The following is a 16,956-nucleotide window of genomic DNA, read 5'->3' on the forward strand; positions in this document are numbered from 1 at the left end:
GCGACACGCTCAAATCTGCATGACTCTGTGGCTGCTGTCGTTGTGTTTCCTCCCCGACACACAACAACGTGGTCAAGCTGCTCAGACATGTTCATCAGCACAAACCTATGTGAGCACCTGTTGTCATCTAATGTTGTCATTATTATGATGAAGATGAACAAAACAACAGGAGTCTCCTCCTCAGCTCAGATCAACCCCATGATGCAGGTATCTGACTGGAACAGGTGAGCATCACAGTAAACCAGTGGAGCAAACTGAGCTTTAAATATTTTGGTTTTATTCTCTTTTTCTGCTTCAAAGCATGAAAGTTAACAGGTGAGATGTTGCATTTTCATTTAAGATAAAATGATATTTTTATTTTGTTGTTGGCCCGTGAGAAAATATTTAACCTACAGTAAAACAGGAAGTGGAAAGGCTGCAGATAGATCAAGCCCCCACAATGCGGCTTTAAAATGGAAGCCAACCCAGAAGTAGCAAAAATTGCAGTTCCACCATCATCCACTGGGGGCTGGTGTCAGAAGCGAGCAAATCCTCATTGACTCCCATGTTAAAAATGCCAATTTCACAGCAGAAATAAACATGTTTACAGCCTGGTACCAAAACATTTTTTTTGTTTAAATTATCTAGTTTACACTCATGACAACTCTGAGGGGGTAGATTTTTTTTCTCACTCTTCTGTTTAAGTGTATTAAAAGCCTAAAATTCTGTATAATTAATGAGTATCCGACCCACGTGACCACAGAGCTAGCTCCGTGGAAAGGCCTCAGTCTGGCCTGGAAACTGTTCCGGGATTTTGAGTCTCTGTGTTTGTGCATTTTTGTTTGGATATTATTTGTGCAATTGTTGGACAAAATGACTTGCTGTGGCATTAATTGCACTAATAGAGCGTCCAAGGAGTCACCACTTCATTTTTTTCGGTAAGTAAAATTATATTTATGTATTTTATGTCACTGCCGAGCTGAACTGAGCTTAGATTTTAACATGAAATTTAAATGTAACAGGGTAAAACCCAGTGCATTTAACATATTGCTGCACTTTAGAAAATGGGTTGAAATATAACATGTTGGTGGAGCTGGGTTCCCACTATTGGCTTGTGGAGCTCTTGGAAGACCGATGTTTTCTACCCGGAATGTCGGCCGTTTCTCCCAGCAGCCTGGTCCATCTCTGTCTGATCGCGGCTTCTGTGTGCGGCGGCGGGCTGACGGCTGGTTCTCCCAGCAGCTCGGCGCATCACTGTCTGATCGCGGATTCTGTGTGCTGCGGCGGGCTGACGGCTGGTTCTTATGGCAAGCCAGAACCGCCAAAATACGCCACTCCTCCCCGCAGCTCGGCGCATTTCTGTCTGATCGCGGCTTCTGTGTGCTGCGGCGGGCTGACGGCTTGTGGAGCTCTGGGATGGAAACCTTTCCACCCAGTTCTCCCCAGCGGCAGCTCTGCGCAGTGTCGCTTGTCTGCTGTGCAGCTGCTGGCTTGTGGAGGTCTCGGAGACCTCTGTGTTCCACCCGGTTTTACCCAGCGGTCAGCCCGGCGTATCTCTGACTCAGAAGCTCTGGTGTTGTGCACAGTTAACTCTGGTTGTAGCTATTGCTACCTCCGTTAGCTTAGCTCCCACCTCCGCATTAGCTTTGGGTTAGCTTCAGGTTAGTTTGTAGCTAGTTCGACCGGGTGTCGTCAGTTGATCCCAGCCTTACAGCCTCACCCTCAGCTCCACCTCTCTTCCCTTTTATGGAATTGTCTGGGCTTGACGGAACCTGTGACACGGTCAAAATGGCGGTGGTGGCCACCTCCCATTTGGGCTCAAAAAAGTGATATTGGAGCCTAAGGAAAGAAGATGTCCACATATATTATGTCAATGAGATAGATGAATAGAATAGAAAATCCCTTTACTGTTCCTCAGTGGGGAAAGCTAGATGTCACAGCAGCGATGACAATTATTACAGGAGAAAAAAAGGAAAATAAAAATAAGAAAAATGAACAAACAAGAAAACATAAATCCTGAATAGATTTTAAAAATGCTGAATATACCACAAATAATGAATACCACTGATGCGTTTTATTTAAAATTGACTTGCTCGTGTGTAATTTGGTTATTCCACATTCAGTGTTAATGTAACAATAAGTTTGTTTCCAAATGAAAAGGTTAGAAATTGCATATATGTTGATAAAGAAACTGTGCAAATTTGCCGTCACTTTTTCAAAAAAATACTAAGTTTGGCCCACGACCTCGTCCCAGATTTTCATTTCGGCCCCGTGTGAATTTGAGTTTGACACCCCTGGTCTAGATTTCTCGGCTAGTGGTCTCCAGTGTAAATGAATGCTTTGTTATTTAATATTTGAGGGGAAAATGCTCTGGTGCTTCTGTTTCAGGAAGTAGAAGTGAGCCACATAGCAGGATTTGGAGGCTTATTTCCTGATATTCAGTCATCTCTCCTCTGATTGGCTAACAGCAACACAACTCTACCAATGACTCTGTTTGCTTTACACCGCTGATGGTTTATCTCCACAAATAACACAGGCCTGAAGGGGTTGCGCCGTGTTATGGAGTTGCTAATGCTAACGGTTTGCTTCTACCAGGCGAGATGTGCTGTATTCTTTCCTGGACGCTAAATCAACAACAGCCTTCCCCGTCATGAGCCAAACTGGATGAGTCTATGAATGCAAATTTTTAGTGTCTGATCTGTCAGACTTTTCTAATCCAAGAGTTTCATCGTCTATTTTCTATCAGACGCTAATGCAGGACATTGGGGTAGACGAGTAGTTTCATGTTCAGCCTGCATCTTAAAGTCAGAGTGACTGATCATATCTGAAAAATAACAAGTAAAAATGTTTTTTTTCCAGTTAACTTGGTCTTTAAAGAAGCACCTCATATTCTATAGCAGTAGTAGACTTGAAGATGTGTTCATGCAGGAAGCAAATCTGATATAACTCTTCAATGCTGAATTTTCCCTCAAGATTTTTCTTTTCTACAGCTGACGTTTGGTTATGACACTGCAGGATTAGCCCCACACGATGCCAATATGTTGATTCTATTCATTCAAAATCTAATTATTCACACTAACGCTTTTCTTCTCTAACATCTGTCACACATCTGTTGTCAATTTAGCAACAAAAGAAAAAACAAACCTTTCATGGCAGAAAATGTAACTCCTCACAAAGCAGATAAAAATAAAATAAGATAATTAGGAAATTGTTAAAATATTAAATTACGTTTTATTGAACAGCAGGTCAAAACACTTTCAGGAACTTATTAGTAATCGAGAATTCACAGATTTCTGCAAATGGCTCATTATGCGCCACCTGCTCATCAGAACAACTCTGCTGTCCTCAAACGCATCCATTCCAGGAACATGTGAGTTGTTTTTAAAAGCCAGTGCATGTTTTAGTCCTAGTTATTGTCGTGTCTATTGGTGTTAGATGCTTCTTTGTGCCTTTATATTTTTGCCCATTAGAAAAGTCCTCACTCTGTTCACTTCCTGTCATATCTTGTAATGCCAGTTCCTTTGTTGTTCATTTCACCCAGTTGTTTTCTGCCTCACACCTGACCTCAATCCCAGATTAACACAGCGGCTGTTCATGTCTGATTGGTACATAAAGTTCTCGGCTTCCTGCTCCATTGATGCTGGTGTTCTTTTTTATGTCAAGGCATGATTTGCATTTGTTTAATTTGGTTTGCCACTCTTCCTGCCTCTTTAATGTTCTTTTGTTTTTTTTTTTAATAATGTTTTGAACCATGCCTGATTCCATCTTTTGATTCTACACATTCAGGCCCAGTCTCAATGCTCGCACTTTCACCCTCGCAACCCTCAATCGCACAGTCCTGCAGTGAGTGCTTAGTGTGCCTTGAATCTCAAGTGCGGAAATTGACTACGACCCCTTTTTGCACCTTTGATCAGCAATTCGCCAAAGTCTGCATTGATATTACCCACAATCCATTGCTGCATGGAAACTTTGAGAAGTAGACAGAGCAATGGCTCAAATGCTCTTTCTGAAAATATGTATTTTCAAGTATAATTATCAAAAATTGACTATTTTATTATTGTGTACATACATGGTTACTATCACACATTTCTCTGATGTCTGATGATAAATATTTGTTAACTGATAACGGTGCTGGGGTGTCATTTTGGACACGACATGCCAGTAATTTAATCAATAGTTTTAACATAATTCAGTACAGTTTTACAGACTGCAGTCAACAATAAAATATTAAGATAAAAAAAAAATAGTGAATTTTTCCCCTTCCGGTCAGAAAAAACAAAAAAACAAAAAACATTTGGAACGTTAATGGAAAATCAAATCTTCAATATTAGAATAAGTTTTTTTAATTCTCACTTTTACCCAAAATGAAAGAAGTAAATTTTAAGATGAATAATGAAATTTATCCATGCTCTTAATGTGGAAAGCAATAAATGCTAATTTAGTCAAATAATTGTTCGAAAGTTGTTGATAAAGAATTTGGTAGAACTTTACAATAAGGGACCCTTTCTGTTACTTTATGCATTATTAAGCATTAATAAACAAAGGGTCCTCTTTATAATGTTACCACTACTGTTAACTATTCTGGTTCTGCTTAGTAATGCATTATATAATGTGGTTGTAGCAGTTGTTAATACTTGATTTAATAGGGCATTATTAAGCATTAATAAACTTACATTAATAAAGGGACCCATATTGTAAAGTGTTACCAGGATTTTAAAAAAAAGTTGCACAAATAGTGACTAGCATCCTGGCATGTGCCACGGCCAATGATGCAAGACTCCCTGCCCCAATTTGACAATTATTTGCACGCTTGTGTACGACGCACTCGAAGCCTTACTGTGCACTTCCTCCAAGTGCACTTTGCTGAGGACGGTAGAGCGCAGCGCGAGTATTGAGATTGGGCTTCAGATCGTGTTTTGGGGTCAGACTCATTAGGGTTTGAATTCTAGGAATCCACTGAACCTTATTTAATTTTATGAGTTTTAGATCTCAATGTGCCTGCACACATTTTCACTTATTATATGAATCTAGATTAGCCAATTAGAATTATTCAGCGAGTCGCACATCTTAAGGCTTGATATGGGTTGTACTAATAGCTCACTTGTTCTAAATGAGGTTATCCTATTTGCTTCATCAGACTAATGAATTAAGTTGCTGACATGATTTACTAGAAACACTCGCTGCTGTGAGCTTTCACTCAGGATCAGTGACGTAAACATAGACCGGTTCAATGATGGTCTAAAGGGAACCATGGAGGATTAACTCGAGCGCAGATGTTGGAGCTCGCATCATCCTGCTGTGCTCAGATAAAATTTAGACGAACAGGGTACACACACACACGTATGCACATGCACGCACGCACACAGGTCTCATGGACATCAGGCACTCACTCACGCTGTGGTTACATCATCAGGAGAAGGCCAGGTGGTGCAAGGGAGAGCTGAAATAGACCTAGTGTGTGTGTGTGTGTGTGTGTAAGGTTTGAGTGGATGAAGGATGTTTTAGTCAATAATTAAGCTGCAGGTTTACGCATGCAGCATGAACAACCTATAAAGGGTGACATTTACGAGGAGTTTTGCTTAGACAGCAAAAATATCAGGAAACAGTCACGTGCACAAACTGTAGCTAATGTACTCTTATCTTTAAATGGTGTTTGCACTTTTTAGCCCCATCTCCTATGTGTGAGGAAAGTTTCATACACATGTATAGTAGATCAGCTGCTATGGACATTTTTTTGCATATGTGCACAAATCTACTATAAGGACAAATCTGCACAAAAAAGCATGCTAGTGCCTCACAGGGATAGCTCTTTTTTAACAGGGTTGTGTCAGTAGCTCTGCATGCAACCTGCAGCTTAACTTTACTCTTTTTCACTCTCACAAACCTGTCATAACATTTGTTTACAAGCCTTCTGCCAGCAGAGGCCACAGGGTGAGGATTTGCAATCACAGCTTCAGAGGACGTTTACATGTAGATTTGTTTACATATGCTTCCTGACGTTTCACTTTAAATCCACACTTGCTAACCCAGAAAATTCTTGTGAAAAGCCTCAGAAAGGCTTACTGATAGGTACAAAATTATTGTAAGAGTGTAGATGTCTTAAATTGAATATCTTTTAAAGAATAAGATGATTATGTTGCAAAAATCTAAAAATATACTGTAAACTTGACATTTAAATAAAATTATACATTAAATAGCCTCTGTGTAAAAAAAACATGATTACAAATACAATTAGGCCTTTAAAAACAGCCAAAGGGACACATCCACATGAGGTGACGAAAACAAAACAAACCACAGATATCACTTCCTACTATCAGCTTTCTGGCATCGCAGAGACAACCTGTGTTGGTGAAAGAGGATCGGCCTACAGAGAGTGATGTACTAAAATGCACAGTAAGCAGATGTTTGTGTATTAAGGATCAGGACCGAGTGTGCTGGGTGTGTGAAACAGAAGATATTTGTCCTGAAATCTGTTTTTAGTAAATGCTAAGAATGAGATCTGTCTGACTCTGCATATTCCTGCAAAAGCCAAATAAACAAACAAACAAAAAAAATCATTCAGCCAACATCAAAGTTTATTACTTCGAAGTATCTGATAAAATGTTCTAATGTGTGTTTTAGAAAAAGTAAAGGCCCATACTGACTGCATAACACTGTCACAATCTGCTCCAGCCTCCCTGACTGTGACTCTCTCCTGCCTCCTGATTAGTTTTTATTTGTGTCACCTGCCCCTTATCAACCTGCCCATGTGTTCCTGATTTCCCCCTGTGTATTTTTATACCTCCCTTCTTGTATCAGTCTTTGTCGGATCATTGTTTGTTGTCAGTGTTGTTTTGTTCTGTTGTTCCCGCTCTGCCATTAAAAACATTTTTACTTTATCCGAGCCTGCATTTTTGCCTCCTGGTCAGCTCCTCCACGCTTGGTCTGCCGTCATCCACACCCTCAATGTGACAAACACCACAACATGGTCAGGATCTTATCAGTAATTCATCTAATTGTCAGACAAAGAAAAAGTCAGCCTGATAAACGCCACCATCAAGCTGCACACCAGGCAGTTTTAACGAGAGGCTGGGAAGCTTGAGCACCAGGGGATCGGTGACATGCCGGCTCCAGACGGTAGCTAGGGGCCGCGGTGTGGAAAAACATTCAACATATTAGCTGCTCGGCTCTGCTCGTCGGTGTCGGTCTAGACTAAAACCAGAGCAGATGGAAAAGATTTAGAAATGTTTTCACAAATATCTGAATTAGGCTTGATGGAATGACAACATTAAATACCAAGGCTAACACTTCTGGTCTTTATATTTTTCTGAGTAACATTAAGCCACACCTTCTTTCCCAAATCTCCTAGGGATTTAAGAGAATATCAATATGGCAATACATCGTGATATTTTTTCCTGCAATGTCATATCAATATTCCAAGACAGTGTATCTGATTTTTGATTAATTTACATGTAAACATTTGTGTATTTTCTTTTCTTTTGGTGCAATTCAAACGTGGACTGCTAGTTGGCAGCAGTGTGCAGTGGGTTTTGTTTCAACCCTTGGTTCAGATCATTGACATATAAATATATGGACAATGGGTTTCCATAGGCTCCAATAACACATTTTTGAAGATAAATGGGAGGTGGCCACCACCGCCATTTTGACCGTGTCACAGGTTCCGTCAAGCCCAGACAATTCCACAAAAGGGAAGAGAGGTGGAGCTGAGGGTGGGGCTGTAAGGCTGGGATCAACTGACGACACCCGGTCGAACTAGCTACAAGCTAACCTGAAGCTAACCTAAAGCTAACGCGGAGGTGGGAGCTAAGCTAACGGAGGTAGCAACCTAGCTACAACCGAAGTTAACTGTGCACAACACCAGAGCTTCTGAGTCAGAGATACGCCGGGCTGACCGCTGGGTAAAACCAGGTGGAACACAGAGGTCTCCGAGACCTCCACAAGCCGGCAGCCGCACAGCAGACAAGCGCCACTGCGATCTGAGATGTGCAGAGCTGCTGTTGGGGCGAACCGGGTGGACAGGTTTCCATCCAGAGCTCCACAAGCCGTCAGCCCGCGCAGCAGACAGAAGCCACGATCAGACAGAGATGCGCCGAGCTGCGGGGACGGGAGAACCGGGTGGAAAACATCGGTCTCCCGAGAGCTCCACAAGCCGATATTCGGAACCCAGCTCCACCAACATGTTATATTTCAAGCCATTTTCTAAAGTGCAGCATTATGTTAAATGTACTGGGTTTTACCCTTACATTTAAATTTCATGGTTAAACAGTACATGTTAAAATCTAAGCTCAGCTCGGCAGTGACCTAAAATACATAAAAATATAATTTTACTTACCAAAAAAAATGAAGTGGAGACTCCTTGGACGCTCTATTAGTGCAATTAATGCCACAGCAAGTCATTTTGTCCAACAATTGCACAAATAATATCCAAAAAAGAATACACACACACACAGAGACTCAAAATCCCGGAACAGTTTCCAGGCCAGACCGAGGCTCTACTGAGGCCTTTCCACGGAGCTAGCTCTGTGGTCACGTGGGTCTGATGCTCATTAATTATACAGAATTGTAGGCTTTTAATACACTTAAACAGAAGAGTGAGAAAAAATTCACCCCCTCAGAGATGCCATGAGTGTAAATTAGATCATTTAAACCAAAAACATGTTTTGGTACCAGGCTGTAAACATGTTTATTTCTGCTGTGAAATTGGTATTTTTAACATGGGAGTCAATGAGGATTTGCTCGCTTCTGACACCAGCCCCCAGTGGATGAGGGTGGAACTGCAATGTTCGGTACTTCCGGGATTGCTTCAATTTTTGAGCCGCATTGTGGGGGCTTGGTTCAGATACATCATGTTAAACATGTTATGCATCAGTTTGGACTGTTTACTGAACTTTCTATAATAAATTCAGTCTAAAAAAAATCACTAAAATCATCTGACTGAATGTATCGCAATACATCGTGATGCATATTGTATCGCCATCATTTCACTAATACACATCCCTACAATCTCCTGAAAGAAAAGAGCCCAACCTGTCAGAAAGAGATAAATTGTGCCAAGGTTGATTTAATCCTTGTTGCTGCTCATCTTCAACTTTCTTGTAATTTGAACCCCTCCACACTTCTACAGTGGACCTGCAGCCCCCCCCACCTTTTTGATTCCTTGAACTCACACCTGCTCTGCTTTTATCTCATTGAACAGAAGCTACACCTGCAGTATTGTTGTTCTCTGTTCTATATTTAGCTTGCCCCTGACTTGCTTTCACATTTTTTGCTTATTGTTTACATCCCACCCCCAACTTCCCATGACTACTGTTACAGAGATGATGTTTGTGTCTCTGAGCATTTTCAGCCCTCTCTTTTTCAGAGATCACAGACAAACAAACCCACCTGTGAAACCGATCCAAGTCCAGCTTCTCTGGAAATCTCATACCTGGAAAGTCAAACAGAAGAGACCACTTCAGTAAAATGTGACACCAGGATGAGACCAAACACCCTGTAACTTGCAGTTAGTGAACCTCTCATAGTTCATTCATTCGTTCGTTCGTTCATTCAATCATTCATTCATTCATTCACCCACACACGTAAATCTTGTTCTTATCTGATTAGGTACATGATTGCAAGAGCAGGTCAACATAACAATCATGGCGTCTCTTCATAGCTGGTGGCTAATTATTGCAAAACCGAAGCAGGCAGTGCAGCTTGTGTTTTTATTGTGAAAGGGCATAAAGAGTTTTTACCCTTTTTGAAGAAGGTCCATGTGGTTCTCAGAAGAGCTTTCAGCAACACATTCTCTGAGCTGTAAATACACACATTTTAAACACTCATGGGTTGAATGGCAACATCCTAGCGTTAACCAAACTTAGTTTTTAGCTCCAGACAATCATAAAAACAATGAAAATGACCCCAAAAAACCTCACAACAATACTGTTATGCCTCCCAAATGACTCGCACCTTCTCCCCTTCTGATAGTTAAACAGGTCAAAAACACAAGGGCAACAAGTATACTGACATTACGTTTTAACTCCACAAGCTCTGTTGAGTGGCATCCAGCTATATGTTTCCACTAGATTTTATTTTCAAACATTGATGCTTAACAAAAACAACACAATTTGGACCTCCAGGCTTCCATAGAAGCTCTCCTCTGTGCAGCCTTATCTTTTGTGTCTTCTTCATGTAACTGGATGATGGAGAAGCTACGCTTAAAATAAAGCACATAGGCAATTATGTGTTGCAGTCACCGATTCATAAAAAGTTACTATAAATATTACAAATTTGGCTTATATTTAACGACTGCTAAGTATGTATAACTCCGAAATACTAGTTCAGTAAGCAAATTTCTCAGTATTTTGCAATAGTTTTTTAGTCATTTGTGTTTAAAAAGCATTTTACTTTGAGTAGCTCCAACACATAATTACCTAGTCCTGTGTACTTATTATTTTAAGTACAATCTGTTTGCATACCTTTTTCAAGTAAGCAAAACGAATCCGACTTTACTGTGTAAGATTTTACTTGTTGGTTACTTTTACAATCTATATATTTCATGGTAGCTGGAGATCAGAGTGTCTGTCAGGTTAAAGCGATAACGGATTGCCTCCCATTGTTTTCTGACACAGAAAACAACAATCAAAAGTTCCGTAAATTTACACAACTCCTGTTTGGCCTCAGTGGCTTTTGACCCAGAGCTCTTGGCAGTCGTGGACACAGACACGCACGAACACTCACACACACACGCACGCACGCACACACACACACACACACACACACACACACACACACACACACACACACACACACACACACACACACACACACACACACACACACACACAGAGATCCTGTCAGACCTCAGTTCATCGCTGTTATCATGTGTCATCTGTACAGTTGCGTAAGAGCTTGGTATGCAGGAAAAGAGTAAAATAATTTATGAACGTCTGATGCGAGCGTCTCCTCTCGTGCTCCTTGTGTGTGAAGCTAAATAAATCAGCACGACAACTCGCCACATAGCGCAGCTTTACATCAGCGAACGTGGGCAGGAATGATGCCACGTGCCACTCGGTCACATTCTTGGTAATTTGAAGTTAGACTGTAAGATGAGTTGTGAGATACTTTGTTTCTGCTGTTACAAACTTCAGCTTCACACCTTGTTCTTGCTCTGACACTCCTGACACTCATACATTCCTTGTATAGAAAAGATCCCCAACAGATATGCTTCTTGGAATTCCCACAGCTTTAGTGAAAGTAACATCCAATCAAAACAATGCTGACAGACATGCATGAAGGAGAGATTACGAACCCTGGTCTACTATAGTTTTCGAATACAACTTTATGGAGTACGATTACATCGTATGGTATCAAATCTAGATATTTACAATGCAAGATGAAAAAAAGAAAAATACCTTAGCCCTCTGGAGGCAGGCGTTGCAGATTAGCAACGTTAAAACCTACCTACCTGGTTACTCCACATACGTATCTCATGAGCATTTTTTTTTTACTCAGAAGCATCCCCGAAGGACTTAGTTGTTTGTCCTTTTATCAAAACTTATTTTGAGCCTGCGAGTGTTAATACAGTCAATATTTTTGTCTGATCTAAAACAGTTTCAAACAATATATATTTTTCACACTTCTACATTTCATGTCAGGAACAGATAATGATGGGTAATGCAACTCTCACAGGTTAAAGATTTAGTAAACTTCAGGGTTTCTTTCCACTATTTTCTCAAGGACAAAAATGAATACATTCAGGCAATGAGTCTAGAAGAAGAGGACATTTTGTTGAAGATATAGGGAGCCTAAGTCTCCTCTCCTTACGCTCGGCTCATGAGTCCCCGGAGTAATTAAATATGAATGTGTGTTTTGACCACGCCTGTCATGTACTTTTGAGATTTATTAACTTGGAAAAATTTGTAATTACTATGATTACAATTCAGACATTGGCACGGCGCATTTAGATGACGGCCTTTTGGAGTCTTATTTCCTGACATCTCATCTCTGATTGGCTAACAAAGTCATATTGCTGACTCCGTTTGCTTTGCGACATTGATGTTTTATCTCCACTAACACCAGCCTGAAGGAGTTCTGCGATGTTGTGGAGTCGCTAATGCTAACGGTTAGCTTCTATTGGCCAAGACATTCTCTGCTTACTCTTGAAACACTAAATCAACAACAGCCTTCCCCGTCACTTGGTCACGTGGCAAGATGGCAGAGTCCATGAATGCAAATTCCTGTTACGTGCAATTGACAGGCTTTTGTAATCCGAGTGTTTCCCTGTCTATTTTCTATTGGCGGCTAATGCTGGACATAGAGGTGGAAGACTATTTTCACGTTTAGCCAGCTTGTGAAACTCAGAGTACTGATCATATTTAAAAAATAACAGATAAAAAAACTGTTTCTCAATAAATGTGGCTTTTAAAACCTTGGAGCACATCCTTCACAATGAAAGTTGAGTCTTTTTCACAAATCAAATGTATTAGGAATTCATAATCCCACCCACAGGTAAGATCACACTGCAAGTACATCTTTATCCATTAATAATAAAATACCGTAAGTCATATGCATATAATACATAGAAGGTTATGAGGGAAGCTGTTAAATCATAATATGAAACCATGTTTGGAGAAATAGTTGTATTCTGAGAGGATTCACAAGCTAACAGCTACTTCGAGCAGGGTCACAAAGTGTAAAAATATTCCAATGGTTCATGTGATATTTTAAGCTGTTTACAATAAGTAGTCATGTAAGAAAAACTGTAGTTTACATAGCTTTGCTCAGACCTATGGTAACACAGTCAAGAAACAGTCAGGAGAAAATAAAGCAGGGGGAGCAATGTTTTTCTCTCCAAACACTCAAATACTTCAGTTATCAGCAAGCTTTCGGCTCACAGAGGTAAAGATCAGGTCAGCTCACCACAGCCACAAAGCAGACCTGACATGAGCCCACCAGATGGCCTGTTACAGAAAACCATCTGGGACATCTTTGTGGAGAAGGTGTTTGGAAAAAAGGCTAACTGTTTCCAAAATAATCTTGGCGAACGACGGGATGAGCCGTGTCTGTCACAGACGAGGTTCAGCCAATCAGATCAACTCATGTTAGAATCAGAAGACAAATCAAAGCACATTTTCTCCCAGATAAAGTCTCAATTACGTTGTGCCAGGCCTTTAAAGGGGAACTATTCTCCATCTCTGATATACTGTATTGATTTGACAGCAGTAGCTCAGGAGGTAGAGCGGGTTGTCCAGTAATCAGAAGGTTGCAGGTTCTATCCCGGCTTTGACCAGAGAATGCTGCTGTTGTGTCCTTGGGCAAGACACCCGCTGGTGGTGGTCGGAAGGACCGGTGGCGCCAGTGTTCGGCAGCCTCACTTCTGTCAGTGTGCCCCAGAGCAGCTGTGGTGACATCGTATCTCATTCCCACTAGTGTGTGAATGTGTGTTTGAATGGATGAATGACTGACGGTGTTGTAAAGTCCCTTTGGGGGGGGGGGGGGGGGGGGGTGTAGAACCCTAAAACCCTTTTCAGATAGACGTTCTGGAATATGTGTGGACAATTCAATCCGGTTTTTAACCAGAACTGTGTTTTCAGACACACCACTTTTGTACCGGAACTTGTCCTTTCGGCTGCCTTCACACAGCAGGGAAAAGTTCCAGATGTCTGGGGGGGGGGGGGGACATAGTGCGGCGGGCGTACACGCGTGATTTACCCAAACAAAGCCATTCAGTCAAACATGGCAGAAGAGATAGAATTCCTCTCACTGATCGGACTTATGTTGAGCATAATTCTGCGCACACGAAGACACATAAGAGACCTGGATGATGAAGCTCAAGTGCTCCGTCGCGCGTCTAGGAGATGGTACCGTAGGAGGCGAGCTGCCATGGTTTGCCGCATGCTACAGGAGCGAGCTATCTAGGTGCGCACAGCGTCCCCCGGTCCCCTCCTCCTCCCCCTCCTCCCCCTCCTCCCTGTCCGGAACCCGACCTCACCAGTCTGAAGCAGCCACCTTGTCCGTGACAAGTCCGGTCCTGTTACTAGGGGCTTCGTCCGGTTTAATTATGGAAAAGGTTATCCGGATGTTTGTATTCAGACACAAAGGTCTTACGGACAGAGTCCGGAACATTTCCGTTTTTCATGGCCTGTCTGAAGGGGGCTCTAGAAGGTGGTATATAAATACAGGCCATTTTAAAAGCAGCATTAATTTCAGGCTGCTTTACAGGCTGTTAAACACTTGATTCATTTGGATCGATGTGGACTCCTCGTGAACACAAAGCTCTGAGTCTGATGTGATACATTCTCTGGAGGCTTTACAAGAACTGAGCTGTTGTACAAAGACAAAAGTAGACCCTGGTTTTATGTTTTAGGAAAACGCATTCATCTAAGAAATAGTGCAGTGGAGTTTAGTCAGATTTGGTGCTATGTAACAGCGCTGATGATCGATTGAGTAACGGCAGAATCAAACAAGTTTAATGCCATTTTAGTGACAAGTCAAATAATGCAGACCAGTCATGCTTCTTGCGCAAAAACCACATCAGAAGAATTTTATTAAAAAGGAAACATTGTGCAAAAATCACCTGCTGACATGTGGGTCTGTCTCTCTACTGCCTCTATAAAAATGGTTTTAGGAATCATGTGACTAAAACAAAATGTTTCACAATGTCCCAGTTTCTGACTTAACAAATGAAAAAATGAGCATAGACCCACCTCTCATCTAGAGGAGCAGCGGCTCTACTGTAAGCCCCTCCTGGATATCGGAGCTTCTCAGCTTTTAGCAGCCTGAGCAGCAGATGGTTGGGCATGGCCAGTTCCAGCTCATTTTCTTAAAGAGACAGAGCCCTGAAATTCAATTCAATTCAAAAATACTTTAAATACTTTATTAATCCCAGAGGGAAATTCAATTGTTTCAGTACACACAATTCTGAGATCAGACATACATACATAGACACATGACAAGAATTGGTGACTGTGGTCATTCGCAACACGAGTCGCGCTACCGTTATAGATCAAGAGGGTTTGTATGAGGATAAAGTCAGGGGGAGGGGAAAAAAAGGCACTTCAGAGTTACCCACAACAGAGAGGGTAGCTTTGCTATGCAAAAAAACACCTCAGACAGATACGCACACAGACTTCAGACGATACACAACATAAGTGTCCACTAGGTGGGGAGGTAGGGTTGGGACTCTCCTCACTTCGGATAGTGCAGCCGCAAGATCAGCGCTCATCACCTCCGTTTGGACAGGGGAGGGAGATAATGGGTTAGAGGGCACAGTGACTCCTAGATACGGTTCCACGGCCTTCACCGGTCACAGTCCCGTCCAGGCTGGGATAGGGAGAAAGGGTTTCCATAGCGACGGCAGCATTCCACATTTCTTCTGAGGGGAGGAGTTACTTATCACTTCAGCCTCACAGGCTCCAAGGGCACCAGATTCAGAAAACAAAATTGTTTTGGGTACAGACAGAGATATTTCCTCTCTGCCTTAGAGTTCTGTAGGTCATCAACCCCTCCCGGTCCAATAATGGCAGTATTAATCTATCCCAATCCGTGCTGATCCGTCAACTCTCTCCTTGATCGAATCAACCTTCTGTGCCAGAGCCTGAATCTCAGCTAAAGTTCCAAGCTTACGACTCGACATTTATATGAGTTTGTGAGTTTACAGCATGATGCATTCCATCCCTGAGCTCCGGGATTAAGCCAATATTCCTCGAAAGCTCGTTAATTTTCTGGTATGCCAGGTAACCGCTCAGACCAAACAGCAGGAATCTCAACACCAAAACAACAAATATCCAGACATCTTCAGAATCCTTTACAGACAGTTGAGAGAGGCGTGTCAGGTTCCACTGTTTCCAGGAGTCCATGATATTCCCAGCTTGCTCTGTCCCAGAGGGGCATCCGGGAGCCCCTTCTCCCATTCTCATCATTGAAAAAAATTTGTTAATCGCGTTGAGAGACCAGCTGATCAGATCCATGTTTAATAATTTCCAGTTTCCAGAAAAAATGCAGAGAAGCGCAGTGCACAGGCAGACAGGACAGAGAGCCTTGGGAGAAGCGGGGAGGGAGAGGAGAAAAAAGTGTCTGTACTCTCCAAGAGCCGGAAGAAGAAGTAAACGATTCATTCTGGAAGGTACTGAAACTGTCAAGGATAAAACTGCTGAAATCGCTTCATGTGAGAGGAGTTTCGTGCAAAGAACTCCATGAACGTGTTTTGTATCGACCACAGAGCTATTTTAACTAAAGAAAAAAGTCATAACATGTCAAAAATCTATTTTGAAACTTTCCCGGCCTTTACTAGCTTTTAGCTCATCAATCCAATAAAAAAATAACCTCTGTTTCTGCTAATCAAGGTTGTTGAAAGCGCTGTCTACAACAGGTGACACTTTTTGATTACAGCCATGATAAATTATAAATGAGCCGCACTTGTATAGCGCCTGTCAGAGTCAGAGGACTCCAAAGTGCTTTACACTACTGTGTATCATTCATCCATTCACACACATATTCACACACTGATGGAGATGAGCTACACTGAAGCCACAGCTGTCCAGGGGGCACATTGACAGTTCCAACAGAACCTCACGTTAGATAGTTGGACTCATCCATTAAAAAAGGAATGTTCAATTAGCTTCATCTAATTATTATCATCATCTGAGTATTTTCCGGGGCGGGGGAGAGGTCCTACCTCAAGTGGAGGAGTTTAAGTATCTCGGGGTCTTGTTCACGAGTGAGGGTAGGAGGGATCGGGAGATCGACAGGTGGATTGGTTCAGCGTCTGCAGTGATGCGGACGCTGGGCCGATCTGTCGTGGTGAAGAGGGAGCTGAGCCAGAAAGCCAGGCTCTCGATTTACCGGTCGATCTACGTCCCAATCCTCACCTATGGTCATGAGCTTTGGGTAGTGACCGAAAGAACGAGATCGTGGATACAAGCGGCTAAAATGAGTTTCCTCCGTAGGGTGGCCGGGCTCAGCCTTAGAGATAGGGTGAAGAGCTCGGACATTCGA

General features: G+C 42.1%; 1 protein-coding gene across 2 annotated transcripts in view; it reads right to left on the reverse strand.

Annotated features, from left to right (window-relative positions):
- The window catches only part of fam13a (family with sequence similarity 13 member A), an 86,630-nt gene that overhangs the window by 14,203 nt on the left and 55,471 nt on the right, over nucleotides 1–16,956 (reverse strand). For both annotated transcript variants that reach the window (XM_015965436.3, XM_015965428.3), the window contains exons 12-13: nucleotides 9,714–9,772; nucleotides 9,364–9,406 (exon numbers count right to left, since the gene is read on the reverse strand). In XM_015965436.3, coding sequence (XP_015820922.1) covers nucleotides 9,364–9,406; nucleotides 9,714–9,772 — 102 coding nt within the window. The remainder of the gene's footprint in view (nucleotides 1–9,363; nucleotides 9,407–9,713; nucleotides 9,773–16,956) is intronic.

The sequence above is a fragment of the Nothobranchius furzeri genome, chromosome 4 (assembly GCF_043380555.1).
Source record: "Nothobranchius furzeri strain GRZ-AD chromosome 4, NfurGRZ-RIMD1, whole genome shotgun sequence".
NCBI classification, from domain to species: domain Eukaryota; kingdom Metazoa; phylum Chordata; class Actinopteri; order Cyprinodontiformes; family Nothobranchiidae; genus Nothobranchius; species Nothobranchius furzeri.